Below are 20,161 nucleotides of genomic sequence, written 5' to 3'. Positions count from 1 at the left end.
CAAGTCTAGCGATGTTATTGTAGGAAGTTTCCAGTTTGTTGAGGTTATTTTTAGAAAGGTTAGTAAAAATAGGTGAGGCATAGAAGAGAGTAGAGATTAGATGAGTGTGAGCTATGGTTGTTCTAGCTGTGGGGGAAAGGTAAGGTTTAATCCTATAGAGGGAGCCAAGTTTTTTGTTGACAGTTTTTATTGTATTGTTGATATGGATGTCAAAGTTCAGATTGTTAGCAATGGTGATACCCAATAGCTTGGTGGTTGGGTCTGGTGATATAATGGTACCATTAGTGGATGTAACTGAGAAATCAAATGGAGAGGACTTGTGAGTCGTATTAAAGAGGAGGAGTTTAGTTTTTTGGGGGTTCAAAAGAAGGCAACGCTGTGTAAACCATTGTTCAAATGTGTTAAATGCCTTCTGGGTAAGAGAGAGAAGTTCAGATGTGGATTTGGCTGAGCATATAAGTGTTGAGTCATCAGCATACTGCATGCATGTGGCTTGGGGGATGGCTACATGAAGGTCATTAATAAATATTGAGAAGAGGAGGGGTCCTAGTATGGACCCTTGAGGGACACCTAGGGTAACTGGTTGGAGGGTAGAAAGAGTCTTATGCCAAATTACTCCCTGTTGTCTTTTATCTAGGTAGGACTGGAACCATTTTATGGAAGGTGCATCTAATGATAGGGATTTGAGTATGTTGATGAGAATCTGATGACTGACCATGTCAAATGCTTTGGACAGGTCAATGAATAGTGCTGAGGAAAGGTTATTAAGGTTGCATTTTTTGTTTATGCAATCTGTAAAGGAAAGGAGGGCAGTAGTAGTGCTGTGTGAGGGTCTGAAACAATGCTGACAACTGGAAAGTAAGTTATTTTGGGTTAAGTGGTCAAGTAATTGCCTGTGGATGCATTTCTCCATGATCTTTGCCAAAGGTGAAAGAAAGGCAATAGGGCGGTAGTTGGAGAGCTCATTGGAGTGTCCGCCTTTATGGAGGGGGATAATATGAGAGACTTTCCATAAGCTAGGTATGTGACCTTCGGTAATAGTTCTATTGATCAGAATGGAAATAGGATAAGCTATAGCTTTGGCTGATAGCCATAGAAAATCAGCAGGTAGTTGAGGGAGAGCATGGTTTTAGTTTTTGCATGAGGGTTAACATATATGCAGTTGGGACAGGTTGCAAATGAAAAGGAGGGGGTGAGGTAGAGTTATAGGAAGGTAGAGTGAAGCTATTAGGTGATAGCTGACTAGCTAGTGTTTGGATAGTATTAGTAAAGAAGGTATTAAATGTATTGGCTGTATTCATGGGATTATTATGGTCAGTATTTTGAGGGTTAGGTGTGGTAGATTGACTTGGGTGGAGTAATTGGTTAATGCTAGTCCAGAATTTTTGTGGGTTGTTTTGATTAGTTTGTTGGAATTGTAGGTAGTAATTTCTTTAATCAGAGAGAATAGCTTTCTTAGTGTCATTTCTTAACTGCCTAAAGGTTTGTTGGTCAACAGGGTTTTTAGTCATTCTCCCTTTGGCCCAATGTTTATTTTTAAGGTGCATTTTGTATTTGGTTACTTTTGAAAGCCATGGGGCAGACTTGGTTTTAACTCTAATTAATCTGGTTGATGTTGGTTGAGAATGGCAAGGAAGTTAGAGTTAAAGTAATCAATGGCTTCTTCTAAAGGGATATGTTTTAAGGGAGACCAATTGCAAGCTCTTAGTTCTTTTTCGAATAGCTCAGGGTTAAAGATATTTTTGGATCTGATATTTTTGACAGATGTTGGATTGGGAGTATGGGTTTTGTGCCTGATAATATAGGTAAGTGAGTGGTCACTTATATCATCAGGGAGGATTCCTGAATCATAATTGTGAGGGTGATGGTTTATGAGAATCCAGTCAAATATTCTTGCTTTCTGGTTAGCTTTATTGATCCTGGTGGGGGATGTAATGGTTTGAGAAAAAACATATAGGTTAGTGTGGGTTGTAGGGAGGCTGCTACAATAGCAGTTCCAGTCAATGTTTATACCTCCTAGAATTATGTTTTTTTGGGGCAAGTGTTGGGATAGCCAGCAAAGAATATTTTCTATGGTGGCAATGTTATTACCAGGAGGAAGATACATACAGATGATATAGATGGATTTGGCATTGCTAATATGAAATTTGGAGATGAGAATTTCTGCATTGGAATCAAGAGGTATTTTACAGTTGTAGGTGGTTAACTGTAAGCCTGATTTAAATAGAATAGCTGCCCCTCCTCCTTTCTTGGCTACTCGGTCGAGTCTTAGTATGTTATATCCAGGTGGAAGGATTTCATTGTCTTTGGTAGCAGGTTTTAACCATGTTTCTGTTAAGCAGAGGATATCAAAGGAATATACTTCTATTAGAGCTTGGAGTTGAGATACTTTGTTGTTTATGCTACATATATTAAGATGGGCTACTTGGAGGGAGTTAGATGTTTTACTAAGGGAATTAATAGGGTAGTGATTTTGGCTGTGGAGAGTACTAGGAGTTCTTGTTGGGCCTGGGTTAGGGTGGATGTCGCCATCTTTTATTGAGAGTAGTAATCCTATATAGCTTGGGTTAGGGAATTTGTTGTATAGAAGAAGATTTTTCCTGAGATTAAGTGTGTTATATTTCATAGGTTCATAGGTTCATAGGTTCATACTAGGCTATCTGCCCGAGGGCATTTACAAGCCTAGCCCATAGTTTTGTGGCTTACGCCACCCCTTTAGTATGGGGAACTATACCCATTATTTTGCTGTGCCTCTGTTGAGCAGTGACACTGAGGTAATCCCTGGGGTATATCTGCGATCTCCCATCCATTGGTCAAGATTTCTCTTGAACAAGGCCAGCGAGGTGCTCTGCCTCACATATACCGGGATTTTATTCCACAGCATAGGGAGTCTTTGGGTGATGAATCTATCCCTCCAGCACGTCCTATTAATAGCCGTGTCGAGGTTTAAGTCTCCCGCCCTTGTGGCTCTGACGGATCTAGATTTTTTGAGGTGAAGCATATTCATCAAATCTGGGTTTGACATGGCCTTGTATTTTAGGCATAGGTCACCTCTGAGCAAGCGGTAAGCGACTGAATAGAGCTGGAGTTCTTCCAGTCGGGCAGCATAGGACAGATGTTTGAGACCCTTTATCCTTTTGGGGAGGAACTTTTGTGGCCTCTCCAGCTGCTGCAAGTGTCGGGTCAGATACATTCCGAATGGGGCATTGTACTCAATCATTGGTCTGATGAGTGATGAGTATAGGGAGACTATGACCTCCCTTGATCTATATGAGAATCCCTTCATGATAAGGTGGGCAATGTAGAAGGTCTTCCTAACTACTTTAGCTACATGGGTGTCGAATGACAGACTACTATCAACCTGGGTCCCCAGGTCCCTGATAACTTCTTCTGTGCTCAGTGGATTGCCACCTATTTGGTAGCTAGGGGTAACCTTGTTTTCCCGAAGAATACGACTATGCATTTTTGGCATTTAACTTTAGGCCATGGCTCTGGCACCAGTTATCCATTTCTGTGAGACCCTTCTGAAGGATATCTGTGTCAGATGTGTTTTCTACTATGGCCAGTTTGCAGTCATCTGCAAACTTTGTCAGCCATAACCCTCCTGTGTTTGCTTGTACTTGGAAAAGTAGATGCCAAACAAGAGTGGGCCCAGGACTGAGCCCTGTGGTACACCACTTGTGACAGGCTTTGAGTCTGACATGGCGCCAGCAACTCTGACCCTGTGGGTTCTGTCACTCAGCTAGTTTGCAACCCATCTTGTGATGTATGGATTAACATTTAAGCTGATGAGTTTTTCAATGATACCCGAGTGGGGTATTGTATCGAAGGCCTTCGCCAGATCGAGGTAGGCTGTATGGACTGCCTTTCCCTCATCAATGGCTTTGGTGACTGTTTTGAAAAAGTCAACCAAGTTTAGAAGGCATGATCTGCCTTTGACAAAGCCAAACTGGGATGGATCCAAAGTCTGCAAATTCCCTATGTCTTTATTTATGAGGTCCATTATGATCCTCTCCATGGCTTTGCAGATAAGGCTTGTCAAGCTAATGGACGGTAATTTCCAGGGTCGGTGGAGGCACCGCCTTTGTGAAGTGGGACCACAGTTGCAGTGCGCCACTCCTGGAGTGCGTATCCAGAGGTAAGACTATGATTAAACAGCTGTCCTAGCTGTGGGTTTAATTCCTCGTTGAGTTCGTGGAGCACACAGCCGGGGACACCATCAGGTCCCATGGATGCTGTGTTTTTTGCTTTGGAGGGAGCAGTTCTCACTTGGGCGTTGGAGATGTTTGGGGGGCTGCAATCGCTTGGTATAGATATCTCTCCTTTTGGGGGAGAGGAGAAGTTTGCACTGAACCTGTCAGCCAGTATGTTGGCAATGTCTGTAGGATCAGTAATCTTCACATCATTTTGAACTAGTTCTGAGCATATCTGGGAGTTTCCTCCCAGGTTTCTAACATAGCTAAAGAAGGCCTTATGATTGTCTTTTGAGTCTTTAGCTATTCTTCTCTCAAAATTTGCTTTGGATGATTTTATGAGAGCTCTTAGTTTTTTACTTATAGTGATCAAGGGTGTCTTACCTTTTAAGGATTTTGCTCTATCTTGTAGTAGCTTCCTCCTTTTGTTGTAGAGTTTGTTTATGGCTGGGGTCCACCAGACTGGTCGCTTGCCTTTGGTACAAAGAGTCTTTGTTTTTCTTGGGATTGCCTTATCCATGCAGTCCTGCAGGTGCTGGTAGAAGGCATTTGTAAGTGATTCAGCGGCTTGAGTACTGTTTTCCGCTGGCTCGGGGGCCTTAAAGGAGACCACACTAGTCTTTAGAAGTGTGAAGTTGGCTTTCGAGAAGTTCTTTACTGTGGTCTTTTTTATTTCAGGTGGGGGTGGGATGAGGACCTCCAGCGAGATTAGTTTGTGATCTGATCTCACCAGTGAGGGGTATACTTCCGGTGTTGAACATTGTGATGTTTAATATGTAGTATTCTATGATACTTTGCAAGTAGGTAGTTGGGTGAAGATGTTATATTAGCATGATTAAAACAGAGTGGTAGGGAGAAAGTATTGGTTTCCTTGTTAGGATAGTGATGGTCTAGATGTAGTAGGTATTCATAGGAGGTGAGTAAGTAGGCAAAGGTTAGAGGAAGAAGTAGCAGTAGTGTGAATAGAAGTAGGATAAGTAATGGGGTGGGTGGTTTATACATTGTTCAGATTTACTATTGGATATATATAGGTAAAATTTGGAAGTATAAAGGGTGAGGATGGAGAAGTGTGATTGTTGTGGTAAGATAGAAGGGAGTGTTAAGAGAAGGTAGATATGAGAGAAGATGAAACGTGGTAGAGTGTTCTGAGAGTAATAGGAAAAGGAAGAGGTGTAGCTAGTAATTTCTAGAAGTCATTGGAAGAGGAAGAGGTGTGGTTAAGTAAGTATAAGAGTAGGACCCCTGGGGGTGGGTGGAATTTGGGGGTAGGGAAGGGAGTGGAGTGAGCCCGCAGGGCAAACGGAGTGGGTTGAGACAGATACAGATGCAGTTATAAAAAACAATCAGCAAAACTGACTCCAGAAGGTAAGTTTGAAAAGACAGGTGTGGGAAAAGGGCAGTTAGAATTAAGCCTAGAAGAGGTGGGTGTGGACAGTAGAAGTAGAGAGTAAAGTGAGATGACTAAATAGTGGTTAAGGAACATTAGGAAACTTCTGATTAGGAGACAAGAAAGAGAGAATATCTGGGGTAAGGGAGCCCACTAGTGGACAGGTCTGATAATTAAAAGGCTGATAAGAGAGGGAGTTAGAGAACAACAAGGAAAAGGTTGCTAGACATAGGGAGCTTTAAAAAGGGGATGGGAAGAGAGTGTGTGAGGTACATCAGGGGGGTAGAGGCTGCTGGCTGTCCTAGCTCAGGACTTTATCTAACCATGTAGTATAGGTACAATAGTAGAAAGTCTTTCTGACAGGAATTATTCCACAAACATACTTTGCTGGTGTCCTTTGGAGAGGGATTGTAGGGTGGATTACTCAGTGAGGTGAGCCTCCGATAATTGGAGAGGGTTCTTTATGCTCCTATAGACTAGTGCAGGAAGCATAAGATGAGCAGGTAATGCATGGGTTAGATGCTGGGAATGGAGCAGACAGCAGCCAGGGCTTATCCTAATTCCTAAGTCAGAAGTTTCCTAGCTTTGGTTATAAAAGCCACATTTAGGGTTTTACTTGGCTGAGTTCTGTTAAGGGTTATTAATTACTGCTGTCACTATAATCAGATCATACTGAACAAAAAATGGGTCAGTTTCTTGAATGCATTTTAATATTGCTGATTCTGTTCCCTCTCAGGAAAGACTCTTTAGTCCTAAATCGACTTTTTTCTGAGGATCGTATTCTTGAGACTCCTTCCTATGGAATTTCTGACTATCAAGGCCTGCTTTCCTCTAACTTGCTAAGGTCCCTCTGGTTGTGGACTAGATGAAGGGCCAAACAAGTGAGTCTCACTAGTCACACTGCTGATACATTTAAGGAATCCATGTAGAAGCGTATTTCCTCAAACATTAGAACATCTGTTTGGAAGTTTAAAATATTCAGCATTATAATTAGCAAATAACTTACATTTCTTGTGTTTGTTTCTTCTTCCATATCAGAGGATGTGGAAAGGTCTTCAACACTTGAAGGAATGACTTCAAAATCTTCACATGTGTCTAGCGATGGAATGTGTCTGTTTGTCCAGCCTTAAAGAATCAAGACGATTTTAACATCTGTGCACCAAAACATGACTGCAAATAATTTACCATGTAAGTGGCAGGTTTACTTTTTAACAGATTACAGTACTAGTGACAAAACTACATGGTTAGTATGCATAATCATTCAGGCAAACAGTCACCACTCTGACTTTCTGTTTGTAAGTACATAAGCTTGTCAGCACAATACAGAATGAGATGAATACACATGTATACAAGAGACATGATACACTATTTACACTTTATTTCTGTAATTAATGATTTTAGCTATTTTGCCAATAAGGCATAAACAGGTCCTACATATTGCCTGGTTCTCAGTTTGAATGTTTTTGTTAATTCTTGCAGATACATTGCAGAACCATTAAGGCTAAAGAACAGCAAAGTGTCAATAGATAATACATGCTGAATGATTTCTCAAAATGTTTTGACAATTTTATGCACCACTGAAAATGTCATGGAACCACTGAAAATGTCATGAACTGGCACCTCACCTAAGTGTCATGTTTAATCATAGCCTCACCTCAGGCTTCATGCCCACTGAGTGGCACATAACTACAGTTATCCCACTCTGCAAGGGGGGATCCACCTTGGATCCCGGGAACTACCATCCCATCAGTCTGATGAGCCTGATCTGCAAGGGCATGGAACGTATTATCATGGAACTTATAAAGAAAGACATTGGTAATATTCAAACACTGGACCCCACCCAGTTTGGGTTCGTGAAGGGCTGATCTTGTCTCCTGAACCTGATTGACTTCTTTGAATCAGTCTCCAGAGCTGTGGATGAGGGTAAGGTGGTCCACACAGCCTATCTGGACCTTGCCAAGGCCTTCAACAGCATCCCCAACTCTGGAATCATAGATAAACTTACCAAGCTGGGCTTACATCCCTACGTCACTCTATGGGTTGCCAGCTGGCTTACTGACAGAACCCAGACTGTAAAAGTAGACGACTCCAAATCCAGCTCCAGACAAGTGACAAGTGGAGTACTTCAGAGTTCAGTCCTGGAACCGCTCTTGTTTGGCATCTACTTCTCTGAAGTACAGGCCAACACTAAGGGAATCTGGCTAACAAAGTTCGCAGATGACTGCAAACTGGGAGCCATTATTGAATCCCCAAATTATGTGGATATTCTACAAAAGGGCCATACAGAAACAGATGCTTGATGCCAGAGCCATGGGCTCAAACATAATGCCAAGAAATGTATAGTTATCCCCTTTGGGAAAAACATGTACCCATGAATTACCACATAGGTGGCAGTACACTAAACACCAAAAGTGTGATGAGAGACTTAGGAACACAGGTGGAGAGCGGTCTCACCTTCAATAACCACATTGCCACAACAGTCAGGAAATCCTTCTATGTGGCACACCTCATCACTAAGGGCTTTTCATCCAGAAAAAAAGAGGTCATTGTTTCACTGTACTCATCATTCATTAGACCCATTATAGAGTACAACGCCTCGTTTGGCATGTACCTCACAAGACATCTACAACAGCTGGAAAGGCCACAGAAATACCTCACTAAAAGAATCACAGGCCAAAAGCAGATGCCCTGTGCTGACCGTCTAAAAAAACTCCAGCTATACTCTGTGGCATATCGTCTACTCAGAGGCAATCTCTGCTTAACATACAAGGCCATGTCAAACCCTGAGCTGTTGGACATGCTCCACTTAAAGAAATTCCGATCCCCTCAGAGCCACACGCTCCAGGGATCTAAAGCTTGTCATCACAATGAACAAAACATGCTGGAGGGATAGGTTCCTGACCCAGAGACTCCTCATACTCTGGAATAGACTGCCCATACATGTCAAGCAAAGAGCCTCCTTGGCCCTCTTCAAAAGGAACCTTGATGATTGAATGGGAGATAGGAAATTCACCCCGGTGATCACGCCAGTCGCCCTGCTAAACAGGGGTCCAGGGAAGTAAATAGTGTGGGAAGAAATAGCCAGGGAATTGTTATGGCTAGGCTTGTATAGGCCCTTGGTCCAATAGCCTAGTACCAACCTATGAACCTATGAAAATATGGAAAAATTAAGTAGAAACATTGTGTTAAAGCAAGAAGAGGTGAGACATAGAAATAGTGGGCTCCTGCAAACAAAGTTACACTTGTCTATACTTTGCTCCAATACCCCCTTCTACCTACTTCATATCATTGATTTTATAACATCTTCACTATACACCCAGACTCAACAACCACACATACACATGTACATGCAAACATACATATGTACACATCCATGCATACATACACACATATAAGGATTTACTGAAGTTAATCAAAGCTTAAGTAGATCAACTGCCTAAATGTCAAAAAAAAGTTACTAAAACAAAAGTTGACAGTCAAGTGCACATGCAGTCCTCCCACCCCAGTCCTACTAATTAAATAAACCACCTCTGAGATCATACAACACAGGGAAAGGGCACATTCTCCCGCCTTGGTACTATGTTGATCTTGTAGAAGTTGGTTAACTTTCCTATCATCCAAAAGGAACAGACAGGTAAGCTGTAGACTGAAATAGAAGTTGACTAATTTTAGGGTTACCATCATCATAGGTTCATAGGCTCATAGGTAGGTACTAGGTTATCGGCCCTAGGGCCTATACAAGCCCAGCCAAAATGGTACCCTGGCTTTTGCCACCCAAGAAAACTATTTTCCTGTGCCACTGTCGAGCAGAGCCACAGAAGTGATTCCCGGGGTGAATTTCCTATTTCCCATCCAATCATCAAGATTTTTCTTGAAGAGTGCTAATGAGGAGCTTTGTTTGATATAGATAGGTAGTTTATTCCAGAGTATGGGAAGTCTCTGGGACAGGAATCTATCCCTCCAGCATGTTCTGTTTATTATGATGACAAGGTTAAGGTCCCTAGAGTGTGTAGCTCAGAGAGATTGGGATTTCTTTAAGTGGAGCATGTCCAACAGCTCTGGGTTTGACATAGCTTTGTATGTTAGGCAGAGATCACCTCTGAGTAGGCGATATGCGATGGAGTAAAGCTGGAGTTTTTGAGACGGTTCATGAGGGCATCTGTTTGAGGCTGGTAATCCTCTTTGTGAGGTATTTCTGCAGCCTTTCCAGTTGTTGTAGATGTCTTGTGAGGTACATACCAAAAGGGGCGTTGTACTCTATAATGGGTCTAATGAGTGATGAGTAGAGGAGAACAATGACCTCTTTTTTTCTGGATGAGAAACCTTTTGTGATGAGGTGTGCCACTTAGAAGAATTTCCTGACTACTGTGGCGATGTGATTATCAAAGGAGAGACTACTGTCCACCTGTGTCCCAAGGTCTCTTATCACACTTTCGGTGTTAAGTATACTACCACCTATGTTGTAGCTCATGGGTACAGAGGTTTTACCAAAGGGGATGACAATGTACGTTTTGGCATTGAGCTTGAGGCCGTGGCTTTGACACCATGCATCTGTCTCAGTGAGGCCCTTTTGTAGGATGTCCACATCGTTAGGAGTTTCGATTATGGCTCCTAGTTTGCAGTCATCTGTGAACTTCATTAGCCAAAGACCTTCTGTGTTAGCTTGTACTTCAGAGAAGTAGATGCCAAGCAGGAGAGGGCCCAGGAATGAACCCTGTGGTATTCCACTTATCACTGGCCTGAAGTCGGATTTGGAGTCTGCTACTTTCACAGTGTGGGTTCTGTCAGTAAACCAGTTGGCAACCCATCTTGTGACATAGGGATTTATACCTAGTTTAGTGAGTTTATCTATAATTCCAGAGTGGGGGATGGTGTCGAAATCCTTGGCAAGATCTAGATAGGCTGTGTGAACCACCTTACCCTCGTCTACGGCTTTGGTGACTGCTTCAAAGAAGTCTATCAGGTTTAGGAGACATGATCTGCCTTTTACAAACCCGAACTGGGTGGGGTCCAGAGTTTGGAGATTACCAATGTCTTTGTTTATAAGTTCCATGATGATATGTTCCATGGCCTTGCAGACCAGGCTTGTCAGGCTAATGGGGTGGTAGTTCCTGGGGTCCATGGTGGCTCCCCCTTTGTAGAGCAGGATAACAGTTGCTGTGCGCCATTCAGTGGGCACAAAGCCTGAGGTGAGGCTATGACTGAACATGGTACTTAGGTGGGGTGCCAGCTCGTTCTGTAGTACGTGCAGAATGCAGACTGGGATGTTGTCTTGTCTCATGGATGCTGTGTTCTTGGCTTTGGAGAGTGTGTTTTTTACCTGTGCACCCATGATTACAGGAACTTTGCATTCTTCCGGTATAGAGATGGGCCCTTTAGGGGGTGAGACGGGGGGGGGGTAAAGTTAGCACTGAACCTATCTGCCAGGATGTTGGCAATATCAGTTGGATCTGTATATTTAGTGCCATTGTGCTGTAACTCTGTGCAGATCTCAGTGTTGCCATTGTGATTCTTGGCATAGCTATAGAATGCTTTGTGGTTGTCTTTAGAATCAGTGGCGATTTTGTTTTTGTAACCAGTTTTGTAGGATTTTATGAGGGATTGCAGCTTCTTATTGAGGCTGACCAGGGAGCTCCTCCACTCATGGGATTTTACTCTCTTTTGCAACAGTTTCTTCCTTCTGTTGTACAGTTTGCTTATGGCATCTTGGTTCTGTTTGGGATAGCACGATCCATGCAGTCGTGTAAGTGCTTATAAAGTGCAATTGTGTAGGATTCAGTAGTCATAACTGTATTGTCCATCTGCATGGGTGTCATGAAGTTCACCACTTTTGTCTTAAGAAGCATGAAGTTGGCTTTGGAGAAATGTTTTACAGTGGTTTCCTTAATGGGGGTGGGGACAGGATGTGGATATCTAGAGTGATTAGCTTATGGTCGGATCGGACCAATGAGGCATTGACTTCAGGTGTGGAACACCAGTCACTCATGTTGGTAATGACTAGATCTAGGATATTGTTGCCTCTGGTGGGGGTGTGGATAAGTTGATCCAGGGCATTGGAGTTTATGAATTCCAGAAAGTGTTGAGCGAAGGAGTTGGTACATGAGTAGTTTTCCCAGTTAATGGTGAGGTAGTTGAAATCGCCCATTATTAGGGTGTTTGGTTGAACCCTAATATTTTCCAGTACATCAAGAAAAGAGGAGTGGGAATCCTGGGGCATGGTGGGGATCTGTAGCAAGCTACAATTTGGATTGCAGTTTTGCCCAGAGTTAGTTGCACTTGGATAACCTTGGATGTATTATGCTGAGCAACTAGCCTGGAGTTGTGGATATCCTTAATGAATATGGACACACCTCCACCTTTGGTGTTCCGGTCCAGGTTACATGGCCGAAAAGTGTGGTATGAGTTATAGCCTGGTAGTGCAGGGGTGCTCTCTGCAGCCTTGAACCAGGTCTCAGTCACTGCACAGATATCGATGTTCTCCATTTTAAGGAGTGCCTTGAGTGAGTGCATTTTGAGATTTAGACTTCTAGCATTGAGTAGCATCACCCTCAGTTTTTGCTTGCCTGTTCCTGTTAGAGTGGTGAATTTGTCATTTGAGCCTTGCCTAAAAAAGGCACTATAGCGGTGGCAAGAACCTTAGCCAATATCCGGAATCCCAGGGGTGACAGGTGCAGGCCATCTCTGGCAAAGCTTCATGGTCTGTCAACCATATCATCCCAGGCAGACAGATACTGGATCCCTTTAGAATGACACCAGAAGCTTAGTCAATTGTTGAAGTCAATCATTTTGTCCTTGTACTGCGGTATCATTCTGGGTGATGGCAGAATGCTACTCAGGGCTAGGGTCATACCTGCCTGGGCTACAAGATTGGAGAGCTCTTCCATGTCTCTTTTCATGTAGTCCAGGGAGGTATGTCTCAGGTCATTCACACCAACATGGACAATGACAGAGTCATATCTGCACTTGTTGTGGAGTGATCTGAGTGCGTGGGTTATGCAGCGGATCCTGGCACCCAACAGGCAGCTGACAGTAACCTTCTCCTCATTTAGCCTGGTGAGTGGGACATCAGTGTGCCTGACTATAGAGTCACCTATGACTAGTGTGTTGGGTATGTTGTTTTGCCTTATTGTCTGTGGTTGAGTGGCACACTGAGTCTGTGGGCTATGTGTCATTTGGGTTGTATTGGGGGGTGGAGGTTGCTTGCATTTCTGCTCTGGACATCTCTGTTGCTCGAGCAGATTATTATTGAGAGCCTCCACAAATGTTTTTGTGTTTCTATGTGTGGATTTTTGGGGTGTAGATTTAGTGAGACTATGTGATGAGTGCAGTGTGGTGCAAGTGTTTATCTTCTCCTCTTGACTGTCATTCAGTCTTGGTTCACAGGTTGTAGTGTTGAGTGGTAGGAGGAGAGGGTTGTCTGTGTACATGAGGCAATTTCTACATTGCCCCAAGATGCCCAAATTCATCAGATAGACAGGAGAGAACACTGGGAGCTGACCCTTGGACATGCTGAATAAAAAACTATTTTCCTCTAGATAAGTGAGGAAAGTGAGTACAAGAGCTGTTTTTCTCTAAGCAAGTGAGGAAAGTAAGTACCAAAACTGTTTTCCTCTAGGTAATGAGGAAGGTTGAGTGCTGTAGTAATTAGTAGGTTATTTAGTGCTTACAACAAGTTCTGAACAAGTGCTGATCACGAATAAGCAAATTCAAGTACTAAAACTAAGAATCTGTATCTGGACTAAACTAATTACAGGAAAGGGGGGAAACAAGTGCAAATGTGGGCTTTTAAATCAGAAAGTTGAGAGGGATGGAAAATCTGCCCAAACGGCCAATTCTGGGCCAGAACCACTCCTTATGTGATAGATAGGTTACCTAGTGCTTACCACTCCCACTGATAAGCTAGAAGGCTTCCCTCCAACACAGAAAGCTTGAGGGGGCTCAGAAGCTTACATATAGTAAATCTGAATCTGGACTACCCTAGTTACAGGAAAGGTAGGAAACAGGCTTAGATTTTTTTTTATACAGAAAAGTAGCTAAAACAGCAGTAAAAACAATTCAAATGCAGTACAAGCTAGCACACTTAAGTATGTAGCAATGTTAGACCAAACAGTTTAAAAAATTAAATTAAATTAAAAATGACAAAAAAACAAGCGCAGAAGGAGTCTATTAGGTAGAATGAGGTAAAGGGATGGGACTGGGGGGAGTGTCCCAGATCAAATCTACAGTGGGGGTGGGCAACTACAAAAGCCTCCAAATTTAAACAACAAGACAGGAATAGGGAGGGTGGGTAGAGAAAAAACAAAACCTTCAGCAGAGATCTGAAAAACTATACAGTGAAGCAAAAATAACAGTGCACAACTGTGAAGTCAGCCAGCAATGATATAAAATTAGTCAAGCAACAATTAACAGTACACAGCTCTGAAATGCCAGAAAAATATACATAGCTCTGTATATCTGCAGATAGTTTGAAGAGCACTCTGTCAGGACACAGGAAGGCTCCAACAATGACATCATCATCATCATCAATTCCCTTTTTCTCATTTTCTACATGGGGTCAGAGTGCTATGTTAACTGTCACCATCTCCCCTGGTTCATTGCTAATCTCTTACCTTTGTTGACAGTCGTACCTGACTGTCACAGGCCTTCTCTAATACAACTAATCCAGCTTTTTGTGTGATGCCCTCATTTCCTCTTGCCTTCTTCCTGCCTATCCCAAATCTTCTTTCTCAGACTGTGATCTGCTTTACTGCACATGTGCCCAATCTACCATAATCTGCTCTCTTTGACCTTCTCTGCCATTGGAATTACTTGAGCTTCTACTCTGATGTCCTAATTTCTTAATCTATCCCAAAGTGTGCATCATATCACCCTTCTCAGACACTTCATTTCCATCACCTCTAGCTTCCTCAATGGCTCTGCCTTTGCTCTCCATGTTGCTGTACTATACAGTAGTGCTGGCCACACCACTGTTTTGTATACCTTCCTTTTCAGCTTCTTTGACATTCTTCTGTCATACACTACTCCTGATACTCTGTGCCAGTTGGTTGCAGCCCCACTGACTCTAACTTTGTCCTCCTCAACCACTCCTACCAGGTACTTGAAGCTGTTAACCTGTCCCACTATTTTCCCTTCTATCTCAATTCTCAGCTTTTTCTCATTTCCCCATTTGCTGCCATGACCATTGACTTATCAGTAGTCAGTTTCATCTCATGTGCCTTCAGTTTTGCACTCCATTCCCTTATCCTTTGCTGAAATTCTTTCTCTGAGTATGGCTGTAATGCCACATCCTCTGCATACAGAAACCTTGTTGATCTGTCCCTCTGATGTGTTTGCTAATGTAGTTCATCACTAGTATGAGTAGCAGTGGACTTAGAGCTAAACCATGTATACCTACTCCCACTGGGAAGCTCTCTCTGAGTAGGAACACTGCCTGTACTTGTGTCATTGGGTCCTGGCACATAGCCTACACTAACTTTACCAATGTTTCTGTGACTTTGAACCATCATAGGACTGCCCAGCTCAGCTTTCTTGGGACCTTATCATATGCTTTTTCCAAGTCTAGGAATGCCCAGTTGGACTCTTCCCATATCTCTGACTTCTTCTCAATTATCTGTCTAACTATAAAGACTGGGTCTGTTGTGTTGCATCCTGATCTGAATCTGAACTGCTCATCTCTCCTTTTACTTCCTACTACTCTGCATATTCATCTATCAGCCCCCTTCTCCAGAACTTTCCTGTAGTGTGACAGGAATTTGATAACTCTATAATGTCCACAGATGTAAATGTCCCCTTTGTTCTTGTACACTGGCAATAGAATGCTTATTCTGCAGTCATCTGGGATATACCCTCCCCTCCATACTGCTATCAGTACCCTCCAGAGCCATTTCTCCCCTAACTCACCTGCCATCTTGATCATATCTGCCATGACCTCATCTGAGCCTGTAGCTTTTCCTTACTTCATTTTCCTTAGTGCTGATCTTTCTTCTTCTAGGTTGGGCTCTTCTTTTTTTCATTGTGTCCTATATCTGGAACAATACAGCTTCTGTGATGTTTTCTTCATTCAAAAGCTGCAGAAAGTACTCTCTCCATCTGCCTTTGATGTCATGCGCACTGGTAAGCAAGTTGCTGCAGGCACCCCTGATGAATGGTGTCTAATGACAATCTAATTTATCTTTTTGTCTTTGCCTTCCAACCTGATAGAGTTTTTTGTGCCATCTGCTGGGTCACTTTGAAGAAATTGGTAGAGTGTCTTTGATGCCTTGTTCTTAGCTATTGCAACTGCTCTTTTAGCCTTTGTTAGCCAGCGAATATTCCAGCTTCACCTGGTCCAATTTTTCTATCTTCCACTTTTTCCTGCAGTCCTTTCTTTTGATGACTTCCTAGAGTTCTGCATTCCACCACCAGCTTTCCTTACCTGGCTCAGCCACATATCTAGTCTATAGTCTTTAGACATTCTGCTTTGAGATGCTGCCAGTCTCCTTCACTCCACCTGCTTCCACTTCTTCCTGAGGTGCTAGGACCCAAAGTATTTCCTTTAACTCTTCTGTCTTCTCTCTAGTCAACTTCCAGGTTTTCAGCCTAGTCTCTGGTGACCTTAGAACCTCTGACCACTGCTTGCAGCTGACTACTGTGCATGTGCTGATCTTTGGAACATGCTAAAGTTAAAGAAAGTCTGTTTTGCAGGGGGATATGACCCCTCACCATACCGCTCAACATCTTAGCACAAGAAATCTGGACAAAGCCTAAAATAATGGGGGAACAAAGGCCCCAAAATAGGGACAGATTATAAATATTGTTCTTATAGATTTAGAAAGTTGCTAGAATAACAGAATTTGTGTTAGCATGCATTTTCTGAAGGAAATAAAGTCTGAAACTCAAATGTATGACATTCTTTAGTTATTTCAATAATCAGTGATTTGCCAGAAAACCACACATTTTGTGAGAAATAGCCAAAAATATGAGGCACAAATCTGGACACAATGCAACAATCTGGACAGTTGGCAGGTATTCCCCCTGCATCCTCAATAATATCTAGCAAACTCTTTGTTCTGCTCATGTTCAACTTCAGGTTAATTGACATCACCTTAACCCACATCTTAAACTTATTTACATGTAAACTTGTATCAATTTTGCCAATGAGTAATCCCAGCTCCTTATTCTCAACTCCTACCACTTCAAACCTCAATCTCCATTAGCTCCTCTATTCCCTCATCCTCATATCTTCTCTAAAACTCCTAACATAGCTATACATTACAACATCCTGTCTATTAACCTTTCATTCCTTACCTACAGTTTACTCATTCTATCTCTCACTTAATATTCTTATCTCACCAGTAGTCTAACGGTAACCCTGTATCTCTTTCACTTTCTCTGACCCCACCTTTTCCATCTCAGCTACTGAATTTTCTCTTTCTACCCTCCTCTACAATTATAATTCTTTAATTTACTTCACCTGTACCAGGTCTGTTACTTTTAGCATGTTCATCTTATTCTACCTCACCCACGATGACATTTGCACCATACATTTTGTCTACTTATATCAACAACTAAAAAAATTATGCATTTTGCTCTTATGTTTACCAGTGATTTGTTTGCTTATTAATGCTTGCATTTCTTTGATACATCAGTTCATGTGTATTTTTATTTTCTGCTTAACTGCACTCTTCATATGCAAACACTTTTGATTTATTCTGTATTTGTTTGGTGCTTTTCTTCCCAGGTCTCCTTTTAACAGGGGCAAATTGGTAGCCCAGTCAGACCTCCCTGGTAAACAAAAGCAAATACATAAATAAATATTCATACTGAGTAGGAGAAATTTGGCCAAGACAGTGGGGACATTCCCCTACTCTTTTTGGCTACTAGGTGGGACCAGAGGGCAACTGCTGAGGTCAAAAATATTCCAAGATGGAGGAAGAAAGGAGAAAACAGGCAGAGAGTAGAGTGCAGCAGAATACTGAATTATTGATAACATATTCTACAAGAGAGGAGATTGTTGTTACAGAGATGGAGGAAGGAGATCTGGAAACTCCTGTTTTGATTGCTATGATGGATTAAGATAAAATGAATGCTGATGAGGAAGTAAGTTGGAGGAATACAATGGATCACGAGCTGAGAGAAGTAACAGAGGAGGTGCTGTCAGATGAATTGGGAAAAGGAGCTGGATTTTTGGAAGGTGCTGACAGCAGTTTGGCATTATGCTTAGCCAGTGAATGATTTTAAAAGCATGCCCCTGCAACAGGGTGTTTTAGTGAGCAATAGAAAAATGTTCATATGCAGAAATGGAAAACAAAAGAAAGATGGTGTGATCAAAGCTAAAAGAATACAAGAACTGATGCAAGGACAGCAAAGCCAGAAGAAAAGACCAGTGTTACGAATCAAAACAAAGAACAGTGACGCTGTTAACAAGAAATAAGCTATGGACAGCATTGTATTACCTTTCGGTTTTAAAGTAGAGGACATAAGACCATTAAAACATTGAGGAATAGAAGGCTTAAGTGAGTTTTGAAACTTTTACGTTATTTGAAAACTTTCTGAATGAAGTTGAGAAAAAGATCTCCTTCAAACCATGGGATGAGAATATGTTTTAGAACATGAGACTGCAGTTAAGTAAGAAAACAAAACAAATGACGTAGAGGAACTTGAGTTATAGACTTTTTTCTATTTGTAATAAGGTGAATGAGATTAAAAAAATGTATGATGAAAGTAATGTTTGGACGGGGGTGGGAAGCACTGATGCACAAAAGGGAAATGCAGCAAATTTTAAATGTTACAATTGTGAACAGAAAGCAGGGAATGGGGAGGTACTGAACATGAGGAATATTATCACTAAATGTAAGTAGCATTCAAAATGATATTAGAGGGGTGGTAGTGACTGGAGTAAAAAGTAAATAGTATGGAAGTTATATGCTTGCTAGATATGAGATGTGTGATGGAATTAAAAAGGAAAGGAAATGAGGTAATATGGGCTAAAATGGTTATATGGGCAGTGGGAAATGATGTGTTCAGCAATGCTTCTAAAGTGAAAAGATACAGATACTGGATGTAATGGTAGTAGAACCTGGAAGACTAGTAGTATGTGATACAAGGAAAAGGCTAAGATGTGTAAGGATAAGTGCAATGTATGTACAGAGTAATATGATGCAGAGGAAAAAGATGTCTGAAGAGTTTAACTGTGTCCTATTAAATATGTCATTGACTATGGTGGGAGATTTTAACTGTAACTTGAGAAAAGATAGGAGAAAAATAACACAGGATATTACAGTAATAAGAAAAAAATTATAAGAAGTGGAGAGTTGAAAATCAGAAAAAATACAGAATGGACATACAAGTGAATGAAAGCACCATTTATATACTGTACATTGTTTTGTTACATTATGATGCATTCAATGATGAGCCTGCAATTGCTTATTTGATCAGTGTTCTACCCTGGTAAACAAATTTAAATAAGATAGACTTTTGACGGAACCTAGAAATCTGCAGAAGTAGAAATTAGTCATCAGTTTATAACAAAGAATTTCAAAAGGACATAGAAGGTGGCTTTCTGCATGTGTTATTGCACATGCACAGAAAAATATGAGAAATAAGGTATGGCAATAGTTTAATGCAATAACAGACAGCTCATGTGACATAGCTTGACAAAGCCAGAATATGACCCAAGCAAACCTAGTTTGATTAACAGCTCAGGCACATGACAGAGCTGATAGGGAAACTTGGGTGCACCCATCTTGGGGGGAGGGGTGATGGTGAGCGTATGCACTGAGGTGAGATGTCTGCTGACTAAACCACCATTAACCCAATCAACGAAGGATAGACAAATAAATAAACAAAAACATTTAGTGGTAGCCTTTGTAGCAAGCATAAGAGAGCAAGTAAGGGAAGCAATGAAGGCCCCCGCAGTGATGTGGTAGTATGTTTTCCCATGCATGAATGGTATTAGGCAAATACACATTTCCTCATACCTGGGGGTACCAGTGAGGACAGAAAATGCCCTCCATCCATCTTTTGGCCCACCACTAGGTGAGCATTCCCAGTGGACTGTGGAACGAATTGTCATGTCTTGATGAGGAACTGCATGATGGTCTGCAGGCACAGGGGCAAAAGGAACATTGAAAAAATAATTGAGTATAATAGCCTCTGTGCACCCAGTCTGCAAAAGATATGTTAACACTGTTTTGCTTTTGTGCTAAATGGTGCAAGGTTCTTGGTAAATAAATTCCTCATCACTTTAACTGCAACTTCTCTCAAGGTGCTATTTGTTCTTGACAAGTGGTTTCTTTTTTCTAGCAAGGAGAGGGTGTCATGTTGGCAAGATAGAGTAGGGAAAACAGGGGACAAGCATCAGGGCAAAGGAGGAGATTCAGGGGAAATTATTGCCTTTAGGGAGGATAAAGAACATAGACAAGAGGGGACTAACTTCTAGAATCCTCAGAAATCTTGCCAGTTAATTGTCAGATCCCCAGACAGATACAATTATCAGATCCCTAGCAAGTGGAGAAGGGTCGGCATCAGAAGACAGTAAGTATGTTACTCTTGAAAAAGGGGTTAAGTGCAAAAAATATTCATAGAACTATAGGCCTAGAAA

General features: G+C 41.8%; 1 protein-coding gene across 4 annotated transcripts in view; it reads right to left on the bottom strand.

Annotated features, from left to right (window-relative positions):
* LOC122801123 (guanine nucleotide exchange factor DBS-like) overlaps window positions 1-20,161 on the bottom strand; it is a 3,406,519-nt gene that overhangs the window by 253,906 nt on the left and 3,132,452 nt on the right. For all 4 annotated transcript variants that reach the window (XM_044070650.1, XM_044070651.1, XM_044070652.1 and 1 more), the window contains one exon: window positions 6,587-6,705. In XM_044070650.1, coding sequence (XP_043926585.1) covers window positions 6,587-6,705 — 119 coding nt within the window. The remainder of the gene's footprint in view (window positions 1-6,586; window positions 6,706-20,161) is intronic.

This window comes from Protopterus annectens, chromosome 4.part1, assembly GCF_019279795.1.
Source record: "Protopterus annectens isolate FY-2018-M chromosome 4.part1, PAN1.0, whole genome shotgun sequence".
Classification (NCBI taxonomy): Eukaryota; Metazoa; Chordata; order Ceratodontiformes; family Protopteridae; genus Protopterus; species Protopterus annectens.
The sequence above is the reverse complement of the archived record's forward strand: the minus strand, read 5'-3'. Positions and strand labels throughout refer to the sequence as shown.